This window comes from Calidris pugnax, unplaced genomic scaffold (assembly GCF_001431845.1).
Source record: "Calidris pugnax isolate Ruff unplaced genomic scaffold, ASM143184v1 scaffold806, whole genome shotgun sequence".
In the NCBI taxonomy this organism is placed as follows: Eukaryota; Metazoa; Chordata; class Aves; order Charadriiformes; family Scolopacidae; genus Calidris; species Calidris pugnax.
The window spans coordinates 1,015,110-1,040,556 of NW_015092240.1; the positions used below are offsets into that span (position 1 = coordinate 1,015,110).

Genomic DNA, 25,447 nt, shown 5'->3' on the forward strand with positions numbered 1-25,447 from the left:
CAGAAAAGGGAGATTTCTCCTCACCTGATACATATTTCATATCGTCTCAGTACCTGAGAATTTACTGTGGGAAAGCAAGGGCAAAATCGCCCAGTTTGATTATGTGAAGATATGCAATGGCAAGGCTCTTCTACTGTGTCTTGTTAATTGACAGAAGTCATCATACACATGCAAAAGATGTTGTCCTGATTCAGAGAGGCAGGTAGAGTTTGCTATCCACTATTTGGGGTACAAGCAAGTCATAAGTAAGTAGTACTAAGCAGAAATCTTGCACAGAAAACCCAAGGAAATCCAGTCTTGTGGTGAAGCCCAAGCTCAAATGTTAACATTTTCAATCTAAATTACCAATAAAGCCAAAGCACTTAGGGCTATAGTTTGGACTATAGACACGGGGACACATCTCAGCAGTCCAAAACGATACAGCAAGTAGCAACAGGCACAATGTGCAACATGGGAAATTCCAATTAAATACAAAGAAATGTTTTTATGCCATGAGTGTGGTGACAGAGGAACAGTGACCCAGGGAAGCTCTTCGATCTCCACTCTTGGAGATGCTCAACATTTGACTGGACAAGGCCTCATACAACTTGCTGTATTATGGCTGTGCTCTGAGCAGGGGATTTGACACGATGATCTCCAGAGATCCTTTCCAATATAAATTATTACAACTCTATTTATTTATTTGCAACATAGATTGCTCACACACTGTCCTGGCATTCCCAGGTATTCGGGAGAGCATTACATAGCCCCACCCAGATACAAGGAGCCCCAGATCCCTTCTGATAAATAAAATTACTTCCATCATCCATGAAGTACATTTATGTGTTTGTCACGTGAAGCTGCTGCACACAGGAAAAGAATGGGCCATTTCTGAAATATTTATAGCTTTTCCACTGAAAGACTTGGAACTCAGAACATTCATTTTAAAACAGGAAACTAAACCCTACTAACAGCATATACATTTGGGGTTGTTTCCGAGTAAGGTTTTTTGCCCCATCTACTCCCATCGATGAACCCTTCTCTCTAGTAAAAGGTTTCTTATGTTCCACATCAACAGGTGGTTAATGTATACCCTGCAGCAATATGTTTTATAACCTTCTGAAAACATGAAACATTGTTGTGTGTAATATGAATACATGAAGACATTCTCATTATATAAATAGAAAACCCTGTTAAACTCTCACTAGTGTAGAAAATATTTTCCTTCCAATATATTGTTTGTTTTCTTTGGGAAACTCTATCCTTAATAAAAAAGTGCCTTCGTAGAGGCTGTAATGGGTTGCTTAAAAACAAGTAAACAAAAACAAACAAACAAAAAACCCACACACAAATCCTGAGAGGAAAGCCACGAGGAGAATTAAACAATTGTGCTGTCAAAACATTAAAAACAAAAATACATGTGCTATATTTAAATTAACTTTAATAAGAAGTACAAAAAGATAATGTTAAGCAATATTTTGCATGTGGTTAATAAATATTCTTCAACAGCAAGCAGTGACACATTCAAACATAAATCCAGTTATTTCTTTTACATTTTAGAAAAGTAACAACTTTTTCCAGTTAAAACAAGGTCACAAATTACAGAATATTATCATCCTCTTTAATTATTTATAACTATGAAGCCTACTAAATAAGTGAACTGTCACCCAGAAGATTTTATATGACGTTGATGTTCAAGGTTAAGTATACTTACATTTATCATGCAGTTTCTTACTGTGCATATTTGATTGGTGTTTAATTTTCTTTAAAATTATTGGTTTTGTTCTTCCTGTTTCTTTATTCCTTGTTGATATACTGGAAGCATCAATTTTCAAAGTCCTATACGTTTTCACACCTAAGTGACTCACTAAAGTAGATTTGTCATCCAGCACATAAATGCTCTCTGACTCCAGCCCATCTGAGAAATTGCTAACAATGTCTGAATCAGACTCCACATTATTTTTACATTTTTTTTTTCTAATCAAGTGTAACAAGATTTAGTGTAATCACTTCCATTAAAATTAAAGTGCCTTCAATTTTTTTCCTAATAAAGTGACTATTTGGAGGGGAGAGGGTGAAGGGGTGCTGTTTAGGAACTGATTTTTTAACAGTTTATAGATATGGTGCATATTGTACATATGTATTCTAATAGATGTAAAGTACTACATTGCATTCCGTGCTAATGCTAAGCTATTGTAGCCTATAAACTGATAAATCCAGCCAAAATGAACATCTAATAAAGAATATCAAAAGCAGTTGATCAAAGTAATATCTTGTTCCATTCTTTATTTTCATCCATCCTCGACAGCATAGGTAGATGGATGAAGTACTGGAAAACAAATGTTAACACTTCAACCTGTTGAAGCTCACCTCTTCGAATATCAGATGAATGAAAGCACTTAGTGCAATCATTAAAAACCTTGAACGCATAAAGACATGCTCCAGGACACTTGATTGAGTGAAGTATTCACATTATATAAGGAATTAAAATCTGAAAGCAAAATATAACTTCTAAATCATCCAACAATAAAAATATATTCATATATATTTATGTAGACACTGACAATATAGGAAGAGTATACATCATCTTGCATATTTTAAAACATCCTCCAAAATCCTTTTTGTGAGTGTTATCACCTATTCCTAACTCATAGCACTTTCAAAATATTCTTAAAAGGCATTAATATATACCAGGAATGAATCAGACATCAAGTACCGAATTTCAGTATGGTTGGCTCTTCTTTCAAGGGCTTATTTTCATGGGTTAAAGAACTAAGCACCTCTAGCCAAAGGAGAGTCCAAGTGTACTCTCAGGTGCACTCCCCTTCTGTAAAAAATCCCTTCTGATTTCAGTGACACAGATGAATATCCTGAGGATCCTAATCAGTTTTATTTTAAATTTGGTGCAAATTTTGCCCTGATCTCAGTCAGAGAGGTAAAGCCCTCAAAGTTTAGCTTCTTCCAATAAGATGCAATCACAGACTTCAAGGATTCAGCTAGAGAGATCTGAATCTAGAAAATTAAATGGTTTAAATCAGAGGAAAACAAACATTTTTTGTGATTAACATTTGCCTTACGTTGAAACATACTTATGAGCCTTTAGTTTCTACTACTAAAGGTCTGAAGTGACAAATCACTCACTGATTCTCAGATGGCTGGAATTAACAATTGAATTCAGAATAGAATTAACAGTTCTGGTTGTTAGGGAGTTTGGGTTGAGAAACAAGAGAAGGTAATGTTAAAGAGATACTTGAAGTTATATTGGAAACTGAGAGCGTTCTAGCAGAAGGTACATTGTTGTTGGGAAGAGGTGGAAGGAATCCTAGAACTCTGCTTGCTAAAGAACCACTCCCTTTACTGGAGGCTGAAGTGCGAGCTGACTTTCACATAAATTCACTTAATTACTTCAATGTTTCAAAGTCTTGAAGACAAAAACTTTAGACACGACATCAAATTATACCACACTCAGAGATTCTATTTAGATGTGTTTAGACACTTGTACATCTATCATGCTGGGTTTTTTTTTTTAAATGAAGCTATTTAACTTTCTTAGCTCATTTTAAAATATTTTCTTCCCCTGCTTAAAACCCATTGCATTGCTTTCTAAATTTTAGCATTATGTGTCTGCCCATAATGGGGCATAGACTAATGATAGCTTCATATCCATACTGAAATAATCTTTCATGCAAATTTGTTAGGAATGGAAATGTTCAAAAGCATAGACTTCATCCATTTTGTGAAAGATCAAGGCAAAAACTTGTGCATCACTAAGCTTTCAGAATAGGAATGAGAGGTCCAGAGGATGAATGCTGGATGTCTGTGCTTAAGTGAAAGCCATACCTCTTAAGGAAACAAAACCTGGAATTAACAAAGTTCCATTTAATTCCTGAAGCATCTTTCCCCCCTCCACCCTGGGTGGCCCATGCAGCAGGAAGCACACCACATTGCAAGTTTGAAACGCAGCAGTCAGCAGAAGCCTCTCAGTTTCAAAGGCACAACACCCCTCAAGTTGAGCAGAAATAAACAAGCAGTATTTCAATCCATGTGCTCTAAAAGTTACTTTCCTGCAACTCACATATGGTATTGAAGGCTCAAAACTGAAGCTGAAACAAAAATACATATTACCTCCTTCAATGGCTTCTTCCTCAATCATCTCACAATCCACTGACACAGTAACAAAGCCATTTTATTCTTCTTTTCCCCCTTTCCTCCCCTGTATATCCCTGCCTCCTCCCAGCTGCTTCTGTTACCTTTCACACAGACAGTTTATGGTCATCCCACTTTTAAAGTCTCACCACCACATGTGTTATCTATAATCACTGGGAGGGGAAGGTGATTCAGCGAGGCTCCTCTTTGCTGCCTCGCAAACCTGTTTCATGCTCTCTCCCACAACTATAAAAGGCAGACTAGCTCCTCAATTTAGCATAATGTTTGGTGGTATGAGTAGTCTCCCAAGCTAAAGCTCTTATCTCAGAACATCTACCATACTAATTTTTCTAAAGATGCTCAACAATACAGCAGTAACAAATTGAATTAACCCAGATGTGGAAGGTGAAGTTAATTTCATTGGCTACAACATAATTGAGAAGTTTGGAAGCCACTCTTTTAAAAGCAATCTGTTAAGAAATCTCTAGCAGACAGCCCTTCCTGATAAGCCCTGCTGATCTCTATATTCTTCATGCTGATTTATAAATTACTGTTAAATTACTGACCACGTGCACCCAGAAGTGCATGCCCCAGTACTACACTGGAAACTATTTCATAAACCATGTTCAGAATTATGGCAATTCCAATCCAAATTTACCACAGTATTGTATCATTGTATTTATTGTATGAATTTCCTAGGTCACATAAACCATGACACCCTGACCCAAGAATAAAGTGGGGAAAAAATTAGATTAGCACGTCAACAAAACAATTTGCCAGTAGATTCCACGTGCAAGTCTTTGATAGTGAAGTGACTTGCATTTGCTCACTTGTGCCCTCTCTCTGTGCTTTAAGTATTTAAGACCAGCAAGTTTTACTCAAATTAAATGAAACTTTTAGGTATTTGGCACATAAATTTGTAAGAACAGCTTTAAAATCCCAGACACAAATTCTGTACTGTTAATGGAAATAAGGCCTAACTCTTGTATTCTGGTTTTCCCTGCACGATGCTTGTGTTCACTTAAATGTTTACATTCAAATTCAGCTATCCACTTGTCAGTCTTACAATTTGCAACTTGTGTGTGGTCAGTTTACTCACTATAAACGTTTCTGCAGTGAAACAATAAAACACACACCTTCCTCCCCCAGGAGCTTGCTTTAACACAGAACAAGTGAGCTAAATGTAAAAGTGAAACTTTTCTGTAGCGCAGACACTCAAAAGCCTTGGTGATGCCCACAGTAACTGCATGTGGATATTTAGAATGTGTTATTTTTCACTGAGTGAATTTATATAGTATGCCTATTTTTCCATATTAATGTGATAAATGTATCTTTAGCCTGTGATAAACACCTGCTCTTTTGTCTGACTGAGCATAACACAAGCATAGGGAAAACAGTCAGTGAATGACAAAATAATTGCACCCAATAAAAGCTGCAGCAGCAGCAGAGCTGACTAACGTGAGACAGCATCAGCCTTCTTGTGCAAACTGAAGATACGCTTTCCGCATGCAGCTCTGAATTACACAGATGTTATCTTCCAGAGAAGAGGTCTTGTTGGAGAAGACGTGGACTGTTAAAAACATTTGAGGGTGCCTGTTCTTGGAGGAGGATGCAAAATCCTTCCTTATCAGGTAACCCAACAAGCCTCCGAGCACACTCCTGATTGCAGAGGGGAGAGTTCTGACTACACAGCGTCGTGCACGCAGCAACACAGAACATTGATTAAACACTGTGAAGGGTTTGGAGTACCTGGGGTGTGACCAAGGGTGAAAAACAAACCTCTGTTTCTCATGCCCCAGTCCAGTGACGTTCGGAGCGTCCCTAGACCTTGCTGACATGAAAGGAAGGTAAGAGCTCCCACTAGGTCACACAAAGGAGACGTCAGCTACAGAAAACATAATTGAGCCACTCGAGTTCAAGAGCAATTTAGCATGGGCCTCCATTAAACTATACAGTCAGAGCCCTTTGCCAAAAACAGAGTTAAAAGTGAAGGGATTTTTCTACAGTTCTAATTATTTACAATTATTTGTACATATGTACATATTTATATATTTATTCATACCTGGACAATGCGATGTTAAAGGGATAATTTATAATTTACAAATGAAACATTTTAAAAATGTATAATTATACCATGAAATAAACTTTTTTTATTGCTTGCCTTCCAGCCTTATGCTCATAATCACACTATTGCACACTTCTCCATGTTACATGGAAGATCTACATTTATATATAAATATATATGAAAATAAGGATATTTTTATTTTAATGTTGCAAGTAAAGTGCTCATTTTTTAACTACTGTTGATGAGAAAGGTTTAATCTGATGGTTTAATTAGAGGGACTTCAAGGGATACACACCTTGTCCATGCTTCTCCCTTTCATTTATAACTTACAAAGTACCTTTTTACTGATGTCAACTCTGTCTTAACTATTAATTCTATTCATAATATGTATTTGTGACCTTGGCATCTATACTGTCACACAAAGTACAAAACAGAATCACATTAAAAGCAAAGAAAAAGCAAGAAAATAAAACAGCGAATGAAAGCAGTGTATCTCTTTGTTGTTTTCAGCACATTTCCATGTCTTAAGATACTCTTTTATTTGATTTTAGAAATATTTGTACAACTTTGTTAAACTCTGAACATACCTATTTTATGCACTATACTCAAGTACTGTACAAAACTGCAATAAATGACACTATACGACTACATATGTCTCTACTAGAAGACATCATCATAAAGGTGTATCTTTTATTAAAGGTCAACTAATAACTGCTAATGTATGTGTGAATCAAAATATTTTTGATTGGCCAAGTATATTAAATTCTAAATACAGTACACAATTATTATTTATGTCATGATTTACCAGGCCTTTGGGGTCATAAAGAATCTTTGCAAAGGCTCAGATGAAAAACAATTTTACTGATCAGTATTAAATGTTCATATAAAATTGCAAATGGCAGCTCCAATTTTGTTATATTTGTGTATATGAAATACAGTTGATACCTACTGATGATGCATGACCTTTTATTAAAAAAATAACATTCAAATCTTAGCAAAACCATTTCTAGTATACAAAGTTGTTGTAAAGTTATGTCAGCGAAATGTAAAGTTGCAATTTACAAAAGCAGCAGTAAATTTTATTATATGGACAATTTCCTGAACTTAAATCATGGTTCTTGTTTCCTTGAGAACAATGCTTTCTGGGACAAATACAAGTAAATATTTTAATGGCAAGTTTTAGGATAACATTATGCAAGGAAAAAGAGTGTATTATATTACTAATATACTTAACCCTGAAAAATTTCTGAGTGCTTGTTGAACCTGACAATAATCCAATTAAGAACAAAATCAAAAAGCAAAAAAATCCAACTTTGCTGAACCAGACAACCTGGTTAATAAATAAATAAATAAAACTCTGAAAAGAATAAGAGTTTTACTAGTGGAAGTTGGTTGATATTGGAGATTTGATTAACATTGGCTTTTCCCTGAAATCAATTAGAAGAGTTTATTAACAACTTCAAACAGGACAGAAGTAAGAAACTCATGGCTTTTGCCATACAGTAGTCTTTACTACCTCTTCAGCCTAACTAGTATCCTGAATGTTTGTGAACAGTAGAACTGTACGACCTCCGTACTCTGTTATGTACATGGGTACTGCTATTGTATGAAACAATTACACCTTTTTAAAAAAATCACTTTTTTTAAATGACAGTTTATTTCATTAAAGTAGAATTAGTTACTTTATAGAAAAATATTTTAACTTTAAATTAAAAAAATACTGTTCCTAAATAATTATGTAGGATCATATCTTCATTTCATTGTACGGAGAGAATATAATTCTGTGTATTTGAATGCTAGTTTAACAGAACTCCCCTGGGTATAACTTTTAAAGAGCTGGCTATATTTGCCATGGGTGCTATCTGTTTACAGACCCATGAATTAACACTGTGTCCCTCCTTTGGAGATACACAGATAAGACATCTATATACACTCTGTACATAATGGTTCACAGATTAGCAGTTATTAGTCGTACTGTACATAGCGAACAACCTATCTGATTAGAATGATGCTTTAAGTCCTCAGTGCAATTCAGCTTTTAGGTTGATGGCGCAAAGCCAAGTAAGACAGGCTCCCTGTTTAAATACGTAGCCCAATACACTAGATTGAAAGTACCAAATAAGACTGGAAACACTATTCTAGACATTCTGTCAATTTTGCTAACACTGTTGAATGTCTTCTTTGCTTCCTGCGGCTTCGCTTCTGGTTTTGCCTTGTTGGGTTCTGCAGTTGTAGCACTCTTGGAGATGGTTGGTAGCACTGAGTCCTTGGTAATATTTGGAGCATAGTTGGCAACAGCCACTGCATAGGCATTGTTTTTCTTAATGACAGATGCTTTTTCTTTTTTCTATTGGAAGACAGCATGAAGTTAAATATTTAATGTGTATTTGCCAGAATAAACTCAATAAAACATCATTTCAAATGCAAAATCAACAAATGACTATGAGTGAGTATGTTAAAATAAATACCAGGAATACCATACTGATAAATGAAAATATAAAGAGAGATACTTCCAGTCTATCTAAAAAGAAGGTACAGGTAACATGAGAATGCTCTAAAAACACAGACTCTTGCACCATCAAATACACTTCTGAAGGTATACAAGGAAGGGTCTGTTACTGAGATTGTAAGGAAAACATTGGACTTTCTTTAGCTGTTTTGTATCTGGCTCCTTACAACAGAACTGCAAGGTCTTTAAAATGTTCTCTATTAAGAGAACTAGAATGAATGAACAGGTACACTGGGAAAAAAAAAATAAATTACCTGGCATTGTAATAAAATGAAAATGAGGCCATCTTTCCCACGTAAATCTCACATCAGTATTATTTGAACATCTCATAATGTAACACAAATAAATAAAGGAATTTCACTAATGTTCTACATTTTCTAAATATTCTAAAGAAATATGTATGTATTTATATGTATATAGCTACAAATGTCTGGTGGGAGAGAGTAGAGGACTAGACCAGACTCTTCTCAGTGATATCCAGTGGAAGGAGAAGAGGTAATGGGCACAAACTGAAATACAGAATATTCCACTCAAACATACAAAACCCCCTCTTTTACTGTGAGTGTGACTGAGCACAGGAATAGGTTGCCCAGAGAGGTTGTGTAGTCTCCACCCTTGGAGATAATAAAAAACCACCTGGATATGACCCTGAGCAATTGTCCCTAGCTGACTCTGCTTGGAGTAAGGGGGTTGAACTAGGCAATCTCCAGAGGTCCCTTCCAACCTCAGCAATACAGCAGAAAATGCTCTCCATATATAATTTAGAAGCAGGCGAATTAATTTTAGATTCAGTCCATCTCTTCCTCAAAATACAGAATTAAACAGATGAAGATAAGTTGGAATCATCAGCTGTTGAATTGGTTTAGTTTTATTTTTAATCTAATGGAAGTGGCACAAGTGAGGAAACTCTTGTGACAATTCCCATACAGGCCCATTCCAATTTTTTCCTTCCACTGGGAGCAATCTAACCAATTTTCAATTTTGGTTTTATATTAGCTCCAATTTGATATTTATCAGGGCTATCTACAAATCTCGATAAGATCTCCATGGTTAGGTGCTGTGCCCCAAATATCTTGTCTCAGGAAATGGTGTCACGTAAAAAGAAAATCTGGGATTGGGCGGGAATTCAGCATTGTTCCTTGTTGACTGAAGTGTGAAAAAGGGCTGGTCAAATATGTGGCTTGTCCCCATACCTCCTTTCCTGAGACAACTTTCATTTTGACAGCACTTAAATGGCAATTTCCATGTAACATCAACAATTACAAGAGGAACATTCTGATCTATAATTCCTTTCTTTCAGACACACAGTATGTTTTTAAAAAGTACCTGTAACACTATTTATGAGACCCACATAATAAAGATTAATCATATTTTTGTATGAGAAACTATGAATATGTTAAAAGTTTAGCTTTTTGTTATGTCAGTTTGAAGAAAATAGGGATCTGGCCGTGTCAATAATATATAAATCTTAAAATGGAATGGCTAATTTTGTCATTCCTAGGGAAGGAATACAGCTGTTAAACAGCTGCCACTTCTAGAATCACGTGACAACACCATTACATTAATTTAAAGGAACAGCCAAAGGAAAATTAGAGAGTTTATAGGGGCTACCTACATTATTACAATGCCAGGGCAATGTGCCAGTCTGAAAAGCTTCACTCATGACACAGTGATAAACTTTTAGTGATTCGGTATCTACTTCTAGCATGAGGGTCCAGATCCTGTAGCTATGGATTGTTCATGCCCTGGAAGCCACGGGGAATTATAAACAATGTACTAATTTCCTCTCATTTTCCTTCACCATTAACTTAACATTTTGCTTCTTTAAGCACTGTGCTTTATGCTTTCAAAGTGCTGAGAAACCATCAGTTAATTAAACTGTGCTTCATGTCTACTATTATTATCTAGGAAGGAAACAATATCCTATCCTATTTTAAGGAGAACCACAGAATATTTGTCAGAAGAAATCCTTTTCCATTGGTAGAATCAGGGACTGGGGTATATAATATAGTCAGTCAGTCAAAACAAGTCAGGTTTAACATTTGTTCTGTGTTATTAAAATTATAAACAGATTAAGCTTGACAAAAATTTAGGCGTTTCACCAGGTCATCTTGTTCACAAAATAATAAATTCTATCATGTAAAAATTTCTTCATGCTATCACACTTACACTGCTACAAATACCAGAAAATAAAGGCAAGTTTCTGTGAGCTCAGCATATCAGTACATCACAGGTGAAGAAGTGATGTGCAGCTGCAACTGCTATTTAAATTAATTTAAAAAATTATGTCTACATATCATTATCGATAAGTTTCAGAATACTGAAAATGTTTAAAAATTCTAGATTTTGTTATTAACAGTTGGCGCATATGGGCATTTGGTTGTTCTTCTGATCCTTAGTTACTAGGAAAATTAATATATATTATATCTTACTGTAATCTTTTTCTTATTTCCAACTCAGTTGGATTAAATAATAACAAAGTGATCAACCAACATAACCTGGATAAAATTTTCTGAATTAGCAGATGAACAGTTGTATCTGAGGAGTCAAGAAAGAAGTCAGACAGTTGCTAACATAAAAAACCAATGTGCTTGATAACTAAAGGTGGATTACTGGGACCAAGTAAGATTAGCTACATCAGGGCAGATTTATCTTTTTTTTTCAGGACAGAACATACATCTACATGCTTTTGATTTAAAGCATCGTGTATTGGGGTTTTTTATACAGCAAATTTTCTCAAAACAATATATTACAGCTATTTCAGTGCAATTGGCTGGAAATAGGGCTATTTCCTTAGGACTTACCTTATCATTCACTACACTTTTTCCATCCCAGGCCCATCCTCGTTTTGTGAAATAATTTACAGTTGCAAACTCAATTAATGCAGAGAATACAAACGCATAACAAACAGCAATAAACCAATCCATAGCTGTTGCATATGCTACTTTGGGGAGTGAATTTCGAGCACTGATGCTCAGCGTTGTCATTGTCAACACAGTTGTTACTCCTGCAAGGGGACAAAAAAGGAGAACATCATCAATTTTACTTGAATTTTGAATGTTGACCAAACCAAAAATTATTATGGTATGTTTGTGAAACATAATGGAAAATTTGCTTATCTAAGTTGGTGACAAACTGCCAGAACCTTATTAAAGGCTGCATCTGCAGTCTCCTTTCAAGTATTTTAGTTCAATTTTGTTGTCTAAGCTTCCCTTTTTTAATCAGCTGCAAATTTTACTTATAGAAGATAGATAATATTTTATTTATTTTTTTTTAGCTATCAGGACAGGTAAGAGACAAAATTAACAATTCCCTAATGGAACCATAATATTGTGCAGAATTACAGTAATAACAATTAATATGTTAATGTTTGGTGTCTGGCTTCACTGCAATGGCTGCAGGTCTGGCACCCATCGTTATTGACAGTAACACAACCATTTACCTTTGTTATTAGAAACAATGGCTTTTTTTTTTTTCCTAAGTAGCTTTCTCACTAACATAGTGACATACTTGAAGACAAACAGTTTAAGTTTTCATTCAGGTAACACGGATTTTTTCTAGAACGGCATATTGATTTGAAAAGTCAGATTATTATAACTGTGTATTATATATCAGAAAACAAGACTTAATGATCTGGGAAGATTGTTCTTTCACTGTGGTTGTTATTAAAAGCACTTTACAGTACTTTGTACGTAATGAAAACCCAGTAGGAAGCCAGGAATTATGCTCCAAAAAATCAGAAAAAAAAAGATACATGGGAGGAAATGAAGAGAAGAACATTTTTCCAAATCAGTTTTAGCACGCAGAAACCCACAGCCACAAATGCAGTCTCCATTCCTTAAGCAAATCAGTTCTCCCACCTCAGGCTGAATCACACTTAGACAAACTAAACTATTCCCCTTGTGGCATGCCATTAAACATGTCTCCAGAATAAAAAGCAATGCAAAGCGATATACTTAGCACAGAGCAGCAAACCTGCACTCCACTGTGACAGGCAAAGGAGACGCCATGGCAGAAATATTAGTAACAGCACATCACAGCTTCAACAACTCCACGCTCCTAAATTGGTGTAAGAGGATTCCCAAGGGAAAGTCGAGTCACTCTCCCTAAGCCGTATCCTCCGCGGTGAGCAATCTGCCACCTGGGTTCTTCAGCATCCACCTAGCTCATATTTTCCTTCTGCTTCAAGAGAAGCATTTTTAAGGGGGAAGAGAGGCAACAACTACACCTACTCAGGCCTCTTCAGGCTTTGGAATTTCCATCCCTCCTGCAAAAAATCTCCATCTCTGAGGGTGCTACAAAGGATGACAGAGCAATGCTAAGTGGCCTCAGCCTCAGCGCTGCTCTCCCTTGATGCGCTTCCAAAGGCCTGGGCGGCAGGGAAAACAGGGCACAGAAACATCCTGCTGAGTCACACAGTATCCAAACACCTTAGCAAACATAATTCTCTAATTGCTACTTTTCAGCCTCCGTAAATTAAAGAAGTGGATTTGGTCGTGACACTGTTGGGATCTACTAGCCTATACAATGACAAGGAAGCAGCTATCATACTATACTGTATGAAAATGTCTAGGCAATATATTTTGTAAAGAACTTATTCTCTCGTAACACTTACACAACATATGGCTTAATTATTTTCAGCACCTCAGGGAAAAGGCAGTCTATCTTACATTTAAAATTATCACATGCAAATTTTAACACCAGTCCTGAGCTGCAGATAAATCATTTTAATTACACAGAAGTATCAGTAAAGTGATTGTTTCTCAGAGATAAGGTGACCTTATCCACATGTAAATATATACAGTTGCTAAGGTACTCTTCTGTTTAAGTCCTACCTTTTAGAATAAACTAGTCTTCTGGAAGCCCCATTGGCTTCTTCAGAAATCTAATTTAAAATTAACTGCTGACCTTTTCTAGTCTCAATTAAAACACCATGAATTTACATCTTGTGTCTTGCTACCAGTTGACAATTTCTCTAAAAAGTTCAGCAAGCCACACCACTTCGTGACCCAACTGCTAATCAAACAGCACATTGTCAGGCAATTGCCAGTGCGCTTTCATTTATTCCTTCACTCTAAAAATTCACTTATATTCCAGCTACCACAGTCATTTTACCTGAATAGAGTGGGAAAAAAATTGGACAGAAAATTTAATCTGAGATACCTGTCAATTTAGGAATCTCTAGTATTTTTATACTTGCTGCGCTTCTTCAGTCAAAAGACAGATGATTTTGCACATTACAGTTAACTTCAAAAATTAGTATTACCAAGTCTTCTCTATGAAAAAAAGGACCTAATGGAAATAACCTGCCTTCTTGTCACTGCTAAACTTGAGAGGACTGAAAAATTATTAACGTTTAGGAATACGGCCAACCTGTAAATCTAAACATGTTTAGTTCACAAAGATTAACATAAAACCCCACTAAACCCACACAGTAACCAGATCAAAAACATTGCATTATCTACTTCATAATACTAGTGAACTAAATTTGGTATTTAAACCAGTGAATATAGGTTGTCTCCCTACAACAGGGTAGTCAAAATATTAAGAGGAAAGCCATCTTCTCCTCTAAATCCTATACTACTCTGAATAGCCTAAATAATTTAACAGGCTATGTTAAAACTGCATGATACCTCACTATGATGTAGAATGATCACAGTTTACACACAGGTCAAGAACTATCTTCTATAGCCCAGCACCCAGCAGATGTGGCACTGCACAGGTGACAGAAGGACACAGACAGGTGTCATCTTGTAAATGACCATGAGCAGTCCTCAGTTTGTCTTTGAAAGTGATCAAAAAAAATAAACCATTGACGTTTCCCTTCTCTGAAGAGAACCAAGCATTTTATACTTGACAGTAAATACACCTCAACATCATAACAACTTTTGTTCTCAGCAGTGCATGCCTATAAAAGATAAATATCTTCCATCACTACAGGTTTATCCATTCAGACCAAGCCTGGAGCTATTTGATTGCCTAAGATTTTTTTTTTTATGTTGCCGTTTTGAAACGGCATCTCCTCACTGGAGGGAGGATATCCATCTCCAGGGCTGTAAATTCAACACTTTTCGCTGGCACTAAACTTATATATGTGTGGAAAATACAAACTGTGTCATATTTCAGATTACAGGACAGATGGATACCATTCAAGATGTGTTTAAAGTTAGACAGAGACATTCGGGCAAACAATTGCTGTTACTCAATGCTGTAGGGCACTGCCACACAACAGCGGAAGAGCTAAACTGGAAAAGTAGACATGCCTAACTAAAACATACAGTTAAAATCTGTCATGGTGACTAGTTTATGCCAACATTTGTGTGCAAAAGTCAGGCTATTCCTTGGCAGAGACAAGTTCTTTTGGACCCTAAAGTCACCTCTTGTGTATCAACCAATTTTTCTAATTTGAACAGATTTTAGTCAACTAAATCATGCCCTGGCCATCTCATGTTAGAATGGGGACATCTCATTTGAAAATGAAAGTAAAAGGCCTAAATAATGAGTTACCAAAGGATGTTTCCGTAATAAAACAGGTAGCTCAGCTTTGCAAATAATTTGTACAAAATGCCTAAAATGTGTTCCATTTCTTATAATGTCATGCTACTCCTCCCACAATTTTATCATCACAGCGCTTTGCAAAGATACACATAATGGTTGAAGAAGATATCATAAAAGGATTGATATATTACTACTTTTTTTTTTTTTTTAATTAGGAAGCTAATTCCATTGCTCTATTATTTCACTCCTTTTTTTTCTTAACAGTAATTGCAAATTTTTTAGGTAATTAGATCACTCAACCTGGTCCAAAACATGAATAGACTTATAAATACAAATAGCATAGCAGAATTAAAAGACTCTTGTCCTTTTTACAGAGGTACAGCTTACTACTTCATTTTTTCACTCCAAGAGTAAATGCTTAGAGTTCTAAACAAAAGCTTAAAAATTCTGCATAAAGTATTTTAAAGTATTAAACCATAACATTTGGCTGCACACCATACTGTTTCTTTTTTACTCATGCAATGTATATCTATTACTTGAGAATACAATGTAAAAGGAGTGTACATTGATTCTGCTTAGGCACCGGGAGATAAGTTCGAACACTCATTGAGAGAACGATTGTAGAAAATAGCTCAAGTGTTCTGTCTACACATCTTACTAAAAGAGCAACACAAAAAGCCAGAAACCTTTTTAAACAACATGGGAGGCCAAGGACCATAACATAATGTATGTCCAGAAAAACTGCATTCTGTCAGTCAGGTAAGCTACATATATATATCGTGAAGTCGGTGCTTGTGTTACTTTACTGCACTAATACTGAGCAATGGAACAGAGTTTCCCATTGATCAACAGTTGAGTTAATTCCCAAAGCTGAACGGCAAGTCTATTTACCCCAGCTCCAGTAAAAGTCATGTGTCATTATGCCACTACTGGAACATGAGCTAGTGTCTTGGCACACCACTGAGCCAGCTCAGTCTCTAACGAAGGGCTACAACTTTCCAGGTATGCTTGCCCACTGCCTACCACTAGACTGTTATGTCTACAGTTAGCAGAAATTCCCAATTAATAAATTATAGCCTCAAAATTGTGACTGCTGGGATACCTCCAAAGGCACAAAAGATAATCAGCAGCATGTGAAAGAAGTAAATAAAGAGAGCTTGGATTTGTTTCAAAAAAATGGAAAAAAGTGCTTTGAATATACAGAATTGTTCAAAAGGAAGGGTCTACGTTACTCAGTTCCCATGTAAAAATAATGAAAGAACAAATCTGAACTTTTCTTAGGCTCCCCTCTCTGTAGCTGCATAACTAAAAGCTCTGTCTATTTCAGGTCAAAATGGCTTTTTGCTTCAAAATGTACATTAATTATTATAGGTTCGGAAAAGATAAACCAAGAACAAGCAAAATGCAGGGATAGGAATGCAGCATGAGAATGGAATTATTACATAGAGTCAATAAAAGAACATAGTTATGTGAATTTAAAATTCTGCATCTTGGTCAATGTACTAAAAATAATACGACTATTATTTTTTTTTTCTTGCCTGCTTTTGGTATCAAAGAATATGTATCTACCTACATTCTTACTCGTACTCTGTGTGAGTTAAAACACAAAGATAACTGTAGCACTAAGAGAACTAATTTCTGATTTTTTCTGTCACCTGCATCTAATACTGCCATTCAAATATGTGATGCTTTCTAAATGTTATGACCCATTAAAATGAAAAGGGAATTCAGTAAGCTGCACAAGATTAGTTTTGCTAATATTGTCGACACTAAATGTGTAACAATAAACACATTACTAAATGAAACAGATTGTAATCTTGCACTAAATAAAGGCGTTATGAACCAGGCTTATTCCCTTTCGTTAAAAATGCAATCAAATGCTTTTCAAATTTATCTGCTAGAGAAAACACATTCAAGACTTATTTAATTAACAATGATAAAACGTTCTTCTTCCAATAATTTAAAGCAAAGTTGAAACAATATAACATTAGGCCATAATTCATTTGGGATATCTTAGGTCAACAATATTAAATAGATGCCATAAAGGAAAGGGATTAAAGAGCTCAAGTATAAAAGAAGACTCATTATACCAAGCCCTTAATATTAACCTAGAACTTGAAACTACATTGGAAGAGAATAGAAAGGGGAAAGAAAAGTAACTTCTTTCAAACATGAAATAATAAATGTTAAGTGATACTTTGAATAACTTTCTTTGAAAGGAACAGTATTGGAGTAGTTAGTCCTTTCCAGGACTTGGTAGCTCTCAAGAAGGTACTTGAAATAAATTTCTCATTGGTTCTGAAAAACATTTTATCAAGAGTAATTCTTTCTACTTAATCATATTATAACATTGATATATTTATTATACAACACAAAGATGGGTACCTACCAAGTGACTACTCCATATCAAAACTAAAAATTAAGTATGACCAATAAAAATGTAAAACTCCTGCGATTTTTATATTCCCTGCTCGAAGTAGCTTATTTTATTACCTCAGCTGTAGTATGGGCTTCATGTGTCACTGGTTGTAGTCTATCTGCAAGTACCATCCAAATAAAACCTTGAGTGTACCTGCCCAGCTCTAACTGCCAAGATTAATTGAGTATGAGGCAGAAAACAGTAAGAAGCAACAGATGAACTTTGTTACAAAACTGTGGCTAACTACACATTTTTTTTGTAACACATTTAGGCAGAAGACCAGAGTGTATCAGCAATCCCAGTGACAACTGGTATGGAGAAAAAACTGGGAGATTTGCCTGGGGCTATGTGATTAGAGAAGCCATTGGCATCTTGTGCTGACAATTTCATCTAGAGTGTAAAAGAATGTGAAGAAACAGCTCCTCAGGGGACACCCAACCTGACACAGAAGGCTAAGCCTGAGGCACAAATGCTGCACACAGGGTCTGGGCTGCTCCATCAGGCAAAGCCTGGACACCTCGCGTTCCCCTGGGTTCACGGTGCCAGTCCAAGCTGCCCTGGAGGGGAGGGAGCCCCAACTGCTGTGTGAGGTGCACATCTGTGCTGCAGAAATAAAATACTGTCATAGAAATTGCTATCTCCTCAATAAACCTACTGTGCTTAGCAAACAGATTTTAGAATTTATGTCACTGGATGGTGTGGGTGGTTCTTGCACTCACCCTACTCAGATCCCTCAAGACATCTTGAAACAGGTCACTGTTCATTATCCATATTATGCTAAAGCCCCAGCAGAGTAAAGCAGCAGGCTGCTACGCAGATAGTACTTCTTAAAAAAAAAACAAACCAACCAAACCAGAAAAATTTAAATAAACAATAAATCAAGAACAAGAAAGAATCATGCAGGAAGGAACATAATATTCCAGGAAAATTATCCTTGTGCCTTGTTACCAGTGACACAGTAACAGAAAGTGCCTTTTAGGAAGAGAAGATGAGAGACTTTTATGGACAAATGGGTTACTGTTTCCTAAATGTATAGGAGAAGGGTACAGAAAAGGGGAAGGACAGAGATACAGAAGGATTTGACAGTGTATTTGCAAAGCTGACAAACAGGACAGTGCATTTTCATAAGCAGAAATGGGCAAATTCACAGAAGGTTTTGAAGAAAAAAAAATCTGCCTGATAACTGCTGGGAAAACATGGCAGAATTCTGGTCCCACTAAAACAACTGACCCATTTCATCTGACTTTAATAAGGCTCATATTCAAACCTGCAATTTTCACAATGTTTTGTGTGGCATTTCCTCCACCAGGAGAGACAGTAAGTGCTTTGCTGTGTATCATACTTAATATGCATTTGAGTTTGCCCTATTTTTTGAAGAGAGTGTGGTGTTTGCTGATGACTAATAATCCAGTTTGATGCAGCATTCCTCATGGCTGATTCCACAGACATTACTTTCTTTTTGTTATGCCAGTCTCTTTTTCTTCAGAAACAAACAAATTAAAAGAACGCTGTTATGCAAATAAGAAAGACATTCATTGCTTTGCTTTTACAAAGAAGAGAGCAAAATCTTAATGTAAGAAAAGCATCATTGTTTTGGGCTGCTGAATCTGTCGGCTGCCTTATAGTACACTCCGACCAAAATTAGTGGGAAAGATTTGTCCAGATCCTAGAATAGGCTTTCTTTTGAAGAACTGCAGCTTGTAAAGTTTAATAGATTCAAATAACTAAAGAAATTCAAATTTAATTTGATTAATTTACAAATTTATTTAGAAATGTGCTTATCTACCAAGTACCAAAATATTTGGATAATACCAAGGTAAGATATTTCAGAAAATAATCTAAACTTACTTTTTAAATAGAAACATTATCATCTTTTTCCATTCTGCAAAAACTTTTTCCTCTCAAAACAGACAAGGATATAGAGACAGTACTCTAGTATGTGCTAATTTCCAAAAACCTTTGTGATTCTCAGGAGATCTGTAAGCTGAAGTTGAAAGCTGTTTGGACTAGAAATAGTATTGCATTCTACAAGCACACTAACTTGAATGAAAAAGCCCTTTACCAAGCAGATTTCAGAAATGCTTCCCAACAGCTTCAGCTGTTGCAAACGAAGCTGATGCTACTCAGTGTACTCACCAAAGACTGTCCTGGCAGGCACAGATTCTCTGTTCAGCCAGAATGACACTTGAGAGAGAATGACAGTCATGATACAGGGGAGATAAGTCTGAATGACAAAATAACCAATTTTTCTCTTCAAGTGAAAATGAGCCGTCATTACTGTATATTCACCTAAGATGCCACAAACAAACAAAACAGCAATGAAACAACAGGTTATGATTTTAAGAAAGTCCATTTCTTTGGTAAAAGAAAGTTTGGTGCATTTATGAGAACCAAATATGCTAGGGTTAAATTGCACAGAACGTGTTGTCATCGAAAGCATCCTACAGAATATAAGAAAGTTTTTTAGTATTACTGCATCTTACTCCCACTGAACTACAGGAAAGATTAGCGTTCAGGAACTTACAAGAACTGTTGTATGCCCTGACAAGAACTTCAGTCCTCCATGCTTCTGCGCATAAAAAACTCCCTGCATTCACCCAGAAGCACCCTAACACTTAATCTACAGTCAGAATAATGGGGATCTACCGCATGTAGGAACACAGTCTAAAGTCAGGCAGAATTATCCAGTATTTATGGATAGGCCAATAACATGATAGAAGGAAAAAATGGTTGAAACCAGCATACTTCACCATTTAGCAGACAAAAAGTGCTATTCTCATATGAATTAGCTGAGTCTTGGGTTGCAAATATTAGGATTCAAGACTGAACTCCAGATAGCATTAAAAAAACAGTCACTGGGGAGAAGTTCACCTCTGCTATCACTTGTTATATAACTTGAAAGAATCAGTGAAGTACTGCTACATGTTACTTGGACATCAATAAACTCTGCCTAATAGCTCACATTTTGCAACAGTTTTTTCCAGTAGCCTTCAAACGCCACCAGCAATGCCTATGTTAGTCATAGCTGAGTGAGTGCCTTTATTTTTTCAAAATATCTTTTACTAACCTGTACTTGATTTAACGGTCTCTTTTCCAATTGTTTGGCCTAAAAGATCATACTGATTCAATCTTGAACCATCTGGTGCCACCTGCACTGAATCTGAAGCATTGTAAGTCCAAATGTATGTCACTTCTGAAGTTGTGTATGCATCTGTGGGAAATAAGAGAAAATAATTTGTCAGAAATTAAAATTAAACAGCTTCCATCAAAATTCATAGAATTAGGAAAGCTACTTATCTGTTTTTCAGAAAAAAACCCACCCGCAAAACCTAAAGTGATATGGTAAAAAAATATGTTTGGCCGTTTAAAATAGCTTTACTGTAGGGTAAATGATTATTACAGCATGGCAACAGGGTACTCATTTGTGATTAGCCACAATTTATTGCTACGAAATTAAAAATAACATCTTTTCTACACCATTAAAAAACTTGTCAAAGATTAAATATTTTATGTATTCCAAAACTCATGGTAAGCCAGATGAAAAGAACAACGATTTGCAAGGTTTAGGACACGCAGCATTTTTGAACATTCATTCCTATATTGGTCTGATTTTCCATTGTCCCCACTCTCCACTTTAGGAATGTATCCCAAGCACTTTATTATTAGCTGAAATTCACACCTAAATATGGGAAGCCAGGTCCAGTGACAATGCCCTTAAACTTGTAGTGACTCTGGGCCTTGCCCTGCACACCCTCTTAAATTTCACTCCATCTTTTAGTGGGACCGGCTGACAATAAGCAGGCTGCTCTCTCAGTGCATTCATGATCAAACACACAGTTAGCCTAGGGTCTGTCAAAATATACTAGAATGAAAGCAAATCAACACTGTATTTTAGATAGCCTCTTCAGTAAGTAAGAAAGAAAAAAATCTGAGTACGTCCTGCAAGTTATTCCAGTCTAGTTCCCTAGTAACCAAATGGAATATGAGAGGAAAAGGGAAAACCACTGATGGAAAAAAGTGTGTGTTCATTTTGATTGATTGAGACAAGCATATTTTAAGTCTTACACTATAACTGCAGTGAAGTGAAAATGAAAAGCAACATTTCTGTTGGGCTGCAAACATTTTCACTTGAGAAATCTCTGGAGGCCCAGATGGAAAATTCTTCATGCAACTAGCCATAAATTGCATGACTAACAAAATCTGGCAGGTGGGTAGCATGTGGAGTTTTTTAAACACTCCCCTTCTATCTTTCCAGCTTCCCACAAGAAGACCTCTGCTTTAATGTGAACCAGCAGTACTGCCAACTGCTGATTACTCCTCATCCTCTCCACTGCTGGTGAGACTTTTTGATGAGGATAAAGAAAGGCAATCTATTAAGCTACATCTTCTCCAGTACACTCAGTTTGGTTTTTCTCTTGCATGTAACAATAAAACTGGGAGATTCGTACAGGCTGGTGATCCTTCTAGCAATGTTAAGATTAGCAGCATATGAAAAGCTGTGACGAATATATTCCACCAGTAGACTTGCCTCACCTAAACCAAAATCCTCAGGATTCCTGCTTATTTTCACCACTATCCATCATTCAAATTCTGTCCCAGAATAAAAGCTGAAAAATGAACAGTAGTCTAGAAATAAGTTCTAGGTAAAGAAATAAAACGATCACGGAGCCATTCAAAATGAACAGAAATCAGAGTCCCCTGGATGTGCCAACCATCTGGAGCACAAGTGACTGCAGGGGAAACGAAAGACGGTTTTTCTGAAATCACATTGCTCACAGTTTGAATTACCCTGTTTACTAGAAAACCTGAATCGATGGACAAAGAACAAAGAACAAATTAGAAAGGGAAAAAAAAAACACCACACACAACCAAACAAACAAACGAGAGAGAAAAAAAAAAGGAAAAAAACCCAAACTGTTCACACAAAGTCTAATATACTTAGTCAGAAGGGTTTCCAACTTAAAAATGCAAGTTTACTAGAAAATCAGAATCGATGGACAAAGAACAAAGACCAAATTAGAAAGGAAAAAAAAAACACCACCACACACAACTAACCAAACAAATGAGAGAGAAAAAAAAAGGAAAAAAACCCAAACTGTTCACACAAAGTCTAACATAGTCAGAAGGGTTTCCAACTTAAAAATGCAAATGAAGTCATATTGTAAAATAGTTTGTTGGCCTGAGCAGCAGTTTCATTATTACAGGGTTTTGCAGTTGTTTTGAGGCTACATGTGAATCTTTTGCCCTCATGACACCTTATAAATCAAACATACCTTGCTATGCACATATATGTAAATATTATTTAGTTAGTAGCTGATTGCAGCTAACATCTCTGGTGTTAATTAAGCTGTATTATGTACCATAAAGATAACATTTAGGGGGCAAAAAAGTCTCTATGATACAAATATTATTAATTCTAGTGATCTTTTATCTCCATAACTAAGATTTCCCTCCAGCGTAGAAACATCAGAAACACAGGATTTGTTTAATTTGCTCCAAACTCCAAGGAAAGGGGGTATGTGAATGTTATGGAGAGAGTGTGCACAGTACTCTTATCTGGTTAATGATGTCCTTAGTGACAGCATATCACCCGTTTTGTAACCTGTGATGGCTGCAATTAATGTAAAATTAGCCAAAATTTAAAGGTATTAACCAGTTCCTTAAAAAAAACCACTCTTGGGCCCAGCAGAGAATGCAGGCTGAAGGCAAAAAGAAAAAAGAAAATATTTTAGTGTACAAAATCCAGGAAATACATATAATGTGATCCTAATTCATGAAGAAGAAAGGCTGTAATATAGGCAAATGAAGTTACGCTGCTATTAAAATAATAATACTAGTGAGATCAAAGTCCACCTCTCTAACATGGAGATGCGCTAACGAGTTAAATTTGTCACAAGAACCCATCTGTCGTTGCCTCAATTGACTAAGAATGTAAAACAAATATCATTAACAATAAAGAGAAAATCAATGTTTCAATAAATGAAAATAAACATTCTTTGAAGTCTTTAATCGGCTCTTCATTAATACATCACCTACATTCTACTCAGGCTACATGGACCCCGGTCTGCATTCATCGGCAGGGCTTGCATGCTGGAATAAAAGTAGATCAACTCGGTGCTGAATAAGGTGTACAGTGTTTATTGTTAACTGGAGTCAAGACAGCTTTAAAACTCATTCGAAGACACAAGACTGAATAGAGGAACAAGATTTCAATGTGTCAGGTTATAGATTTTAAATTTTTAAAAGTACCATCTTGTGTTGAGACAAAGTGATGCTGAGCAATGTTAAGATACTCACTAACGAAAGGTTATACTTCTTGCTGTATACTTACAGCTGCCAAATTTCAGTGGGCATGAGTGAGCATCCATAGGGAAGTCCTCCAAGTGCATTGGACATTCAGCTTGTACTGTAAGCCTAAAAGGCAAAAGACCGCTATGCGTTTAAGTCTGTTAGCAGGACAAGAAAATCAATTCCACAGAAATGAACAGAGTTCATGCTGATTTGGGAGATGAAACCGAAATGTTATATTAAACTAATTAAAATTAAAATCAGCTCTTGCTCTTCCCTTTTATGTGTTCCTTTGGAAGGCATTGACTTATCACATCAAAAACCTGAAAGAGCTGACCTCAAAACTATGAGGAAAGGCCATTTAAATGAAAATATAAATTATGTAACTGCAGGTTGTTAAGAACAGTCATTTTCTTCTCATAATATTCTGAGGTACATGTGTGATTATATGGCTCTCAAAGGTTCATTACAAAAGCACATAAAATAGAGTTAATTTTTCAAAGGATTGTGCTCCATAGTTTTCTGAATTTTTTTTTTTACAGTTTGAATTGAAGATATAAAAAAAACTCATTTGTGTTCTTTCAAAAGATTGCTGCTACTCATTCTCCATGTTACTTGTGATTATTATTTTTATTTATGTGTAAGCATGACAGTATGTTAACAATGCATTCACTTTTACTCATTTTGTGAAAAAAACCCACAGAAATATCCCAATATCAAATATGGGGATTAATACAATAAAAATAATTTAAAACAATTTGAAGAAAGTTTTTCACACTTTTCTTTCGCATTATTTTTGATTTGTTTTCTCCTTAGTATCTTTTAAGTCTCCTCTGACTGAAGATTTTTTTCTAGATGTCTTTGTTCCCCTTCATCCAGCCTCAAGCATCAGCCCCATCCTCCTGTACTCTCAGTGGTTCATGTCATTGTATTCCCCACTATATCCTCCCACCCTTCCACCCCAAAATATTCCACACTTATATTCCCCCTCTCCCCAGCAAAGCTTTTCTGAAGTCAAGGGGTAGAGAGAGAGAAGAGTCAGCAAACAGCTGAAGGCAAAAGAAAGAACTGCATGAGCCCTTGACATAAATCGCACTATCATTTTAAACAGACTTTCCAGGCCAGGGCCAGAGGCGAAGATGAGAATGTGGAATAAAGAAAAGAGAATTCTGTTACCTGAAGGAGCATGGCAAGGGCAGGAGAGGAAACGATTGTCTTTAGGAATTGTGACAGATTCTTGGGGAGATCTTTTTGGAATGGTGTGATATTTCCCAGGTCAGGGCCAGAGGCGAAGACGAGAATGTGGAATAAAGAAAAGAAATTCTGTTACCTGAAGGAACATGGCAGGGGCAGGAGAAGAAAATGTTGTCTTTAGGAGCTGTGACAGATGCTTGGGGAGATCTTTTTGGAATGGTGTGATAAGATACTTATGAACTAACCAGACAAAAACCAATTTTCAGCTATATCAAGAGGTCTTACATTACCACAACAGAATTTTGTCATTTTTCTGATTAAAATTATAGTTAAACAAATATTAATTAAA

The 25,447-nt window shown here is 36.1% G+C and overlaps 1 protein-coding gene across 1 annotated transcript in view; it reads right to left on the bottom strand.

Moving 5' to 3' along the window:
* Positions 1-1,398: 1,398 nt before the first annotated feature.
* The window catches only part of GABRA2 (gamma-aminobutyric acid (GABA) A receptor, alpha 2), a 62,070-nt gene continuing 38,021 nt past the window's right edge, over positions 1,399-25,447 (bottom strand). Inside the window, exons 6-10 of the mRNA XM_014962304.1 lie at positions 23,948-24,048; positions 20,684-20,827; positions 19,753-19,905; positions 11,504-11,706; positions 1,399-8,537 (exon numbers count right to left, since the gene is read on the bottom strand). Coding sequence (XP_014817790.1) covers positions 8,229-8,537; positions 11,504-11,706; positions 19,753-19,905; positions 20,684-20,827; positions 23,948-24,048 — 910 coding nt within the window. The 3' untranslated portion in view covers positions 1,399-8,228. The remainder of the gene's footprint in view (positions 8,538-11,503; positions 11,707-19,752; positions 19,906-20,683; positions 20,828-23,947; positions 24,049-25,447) is intronic.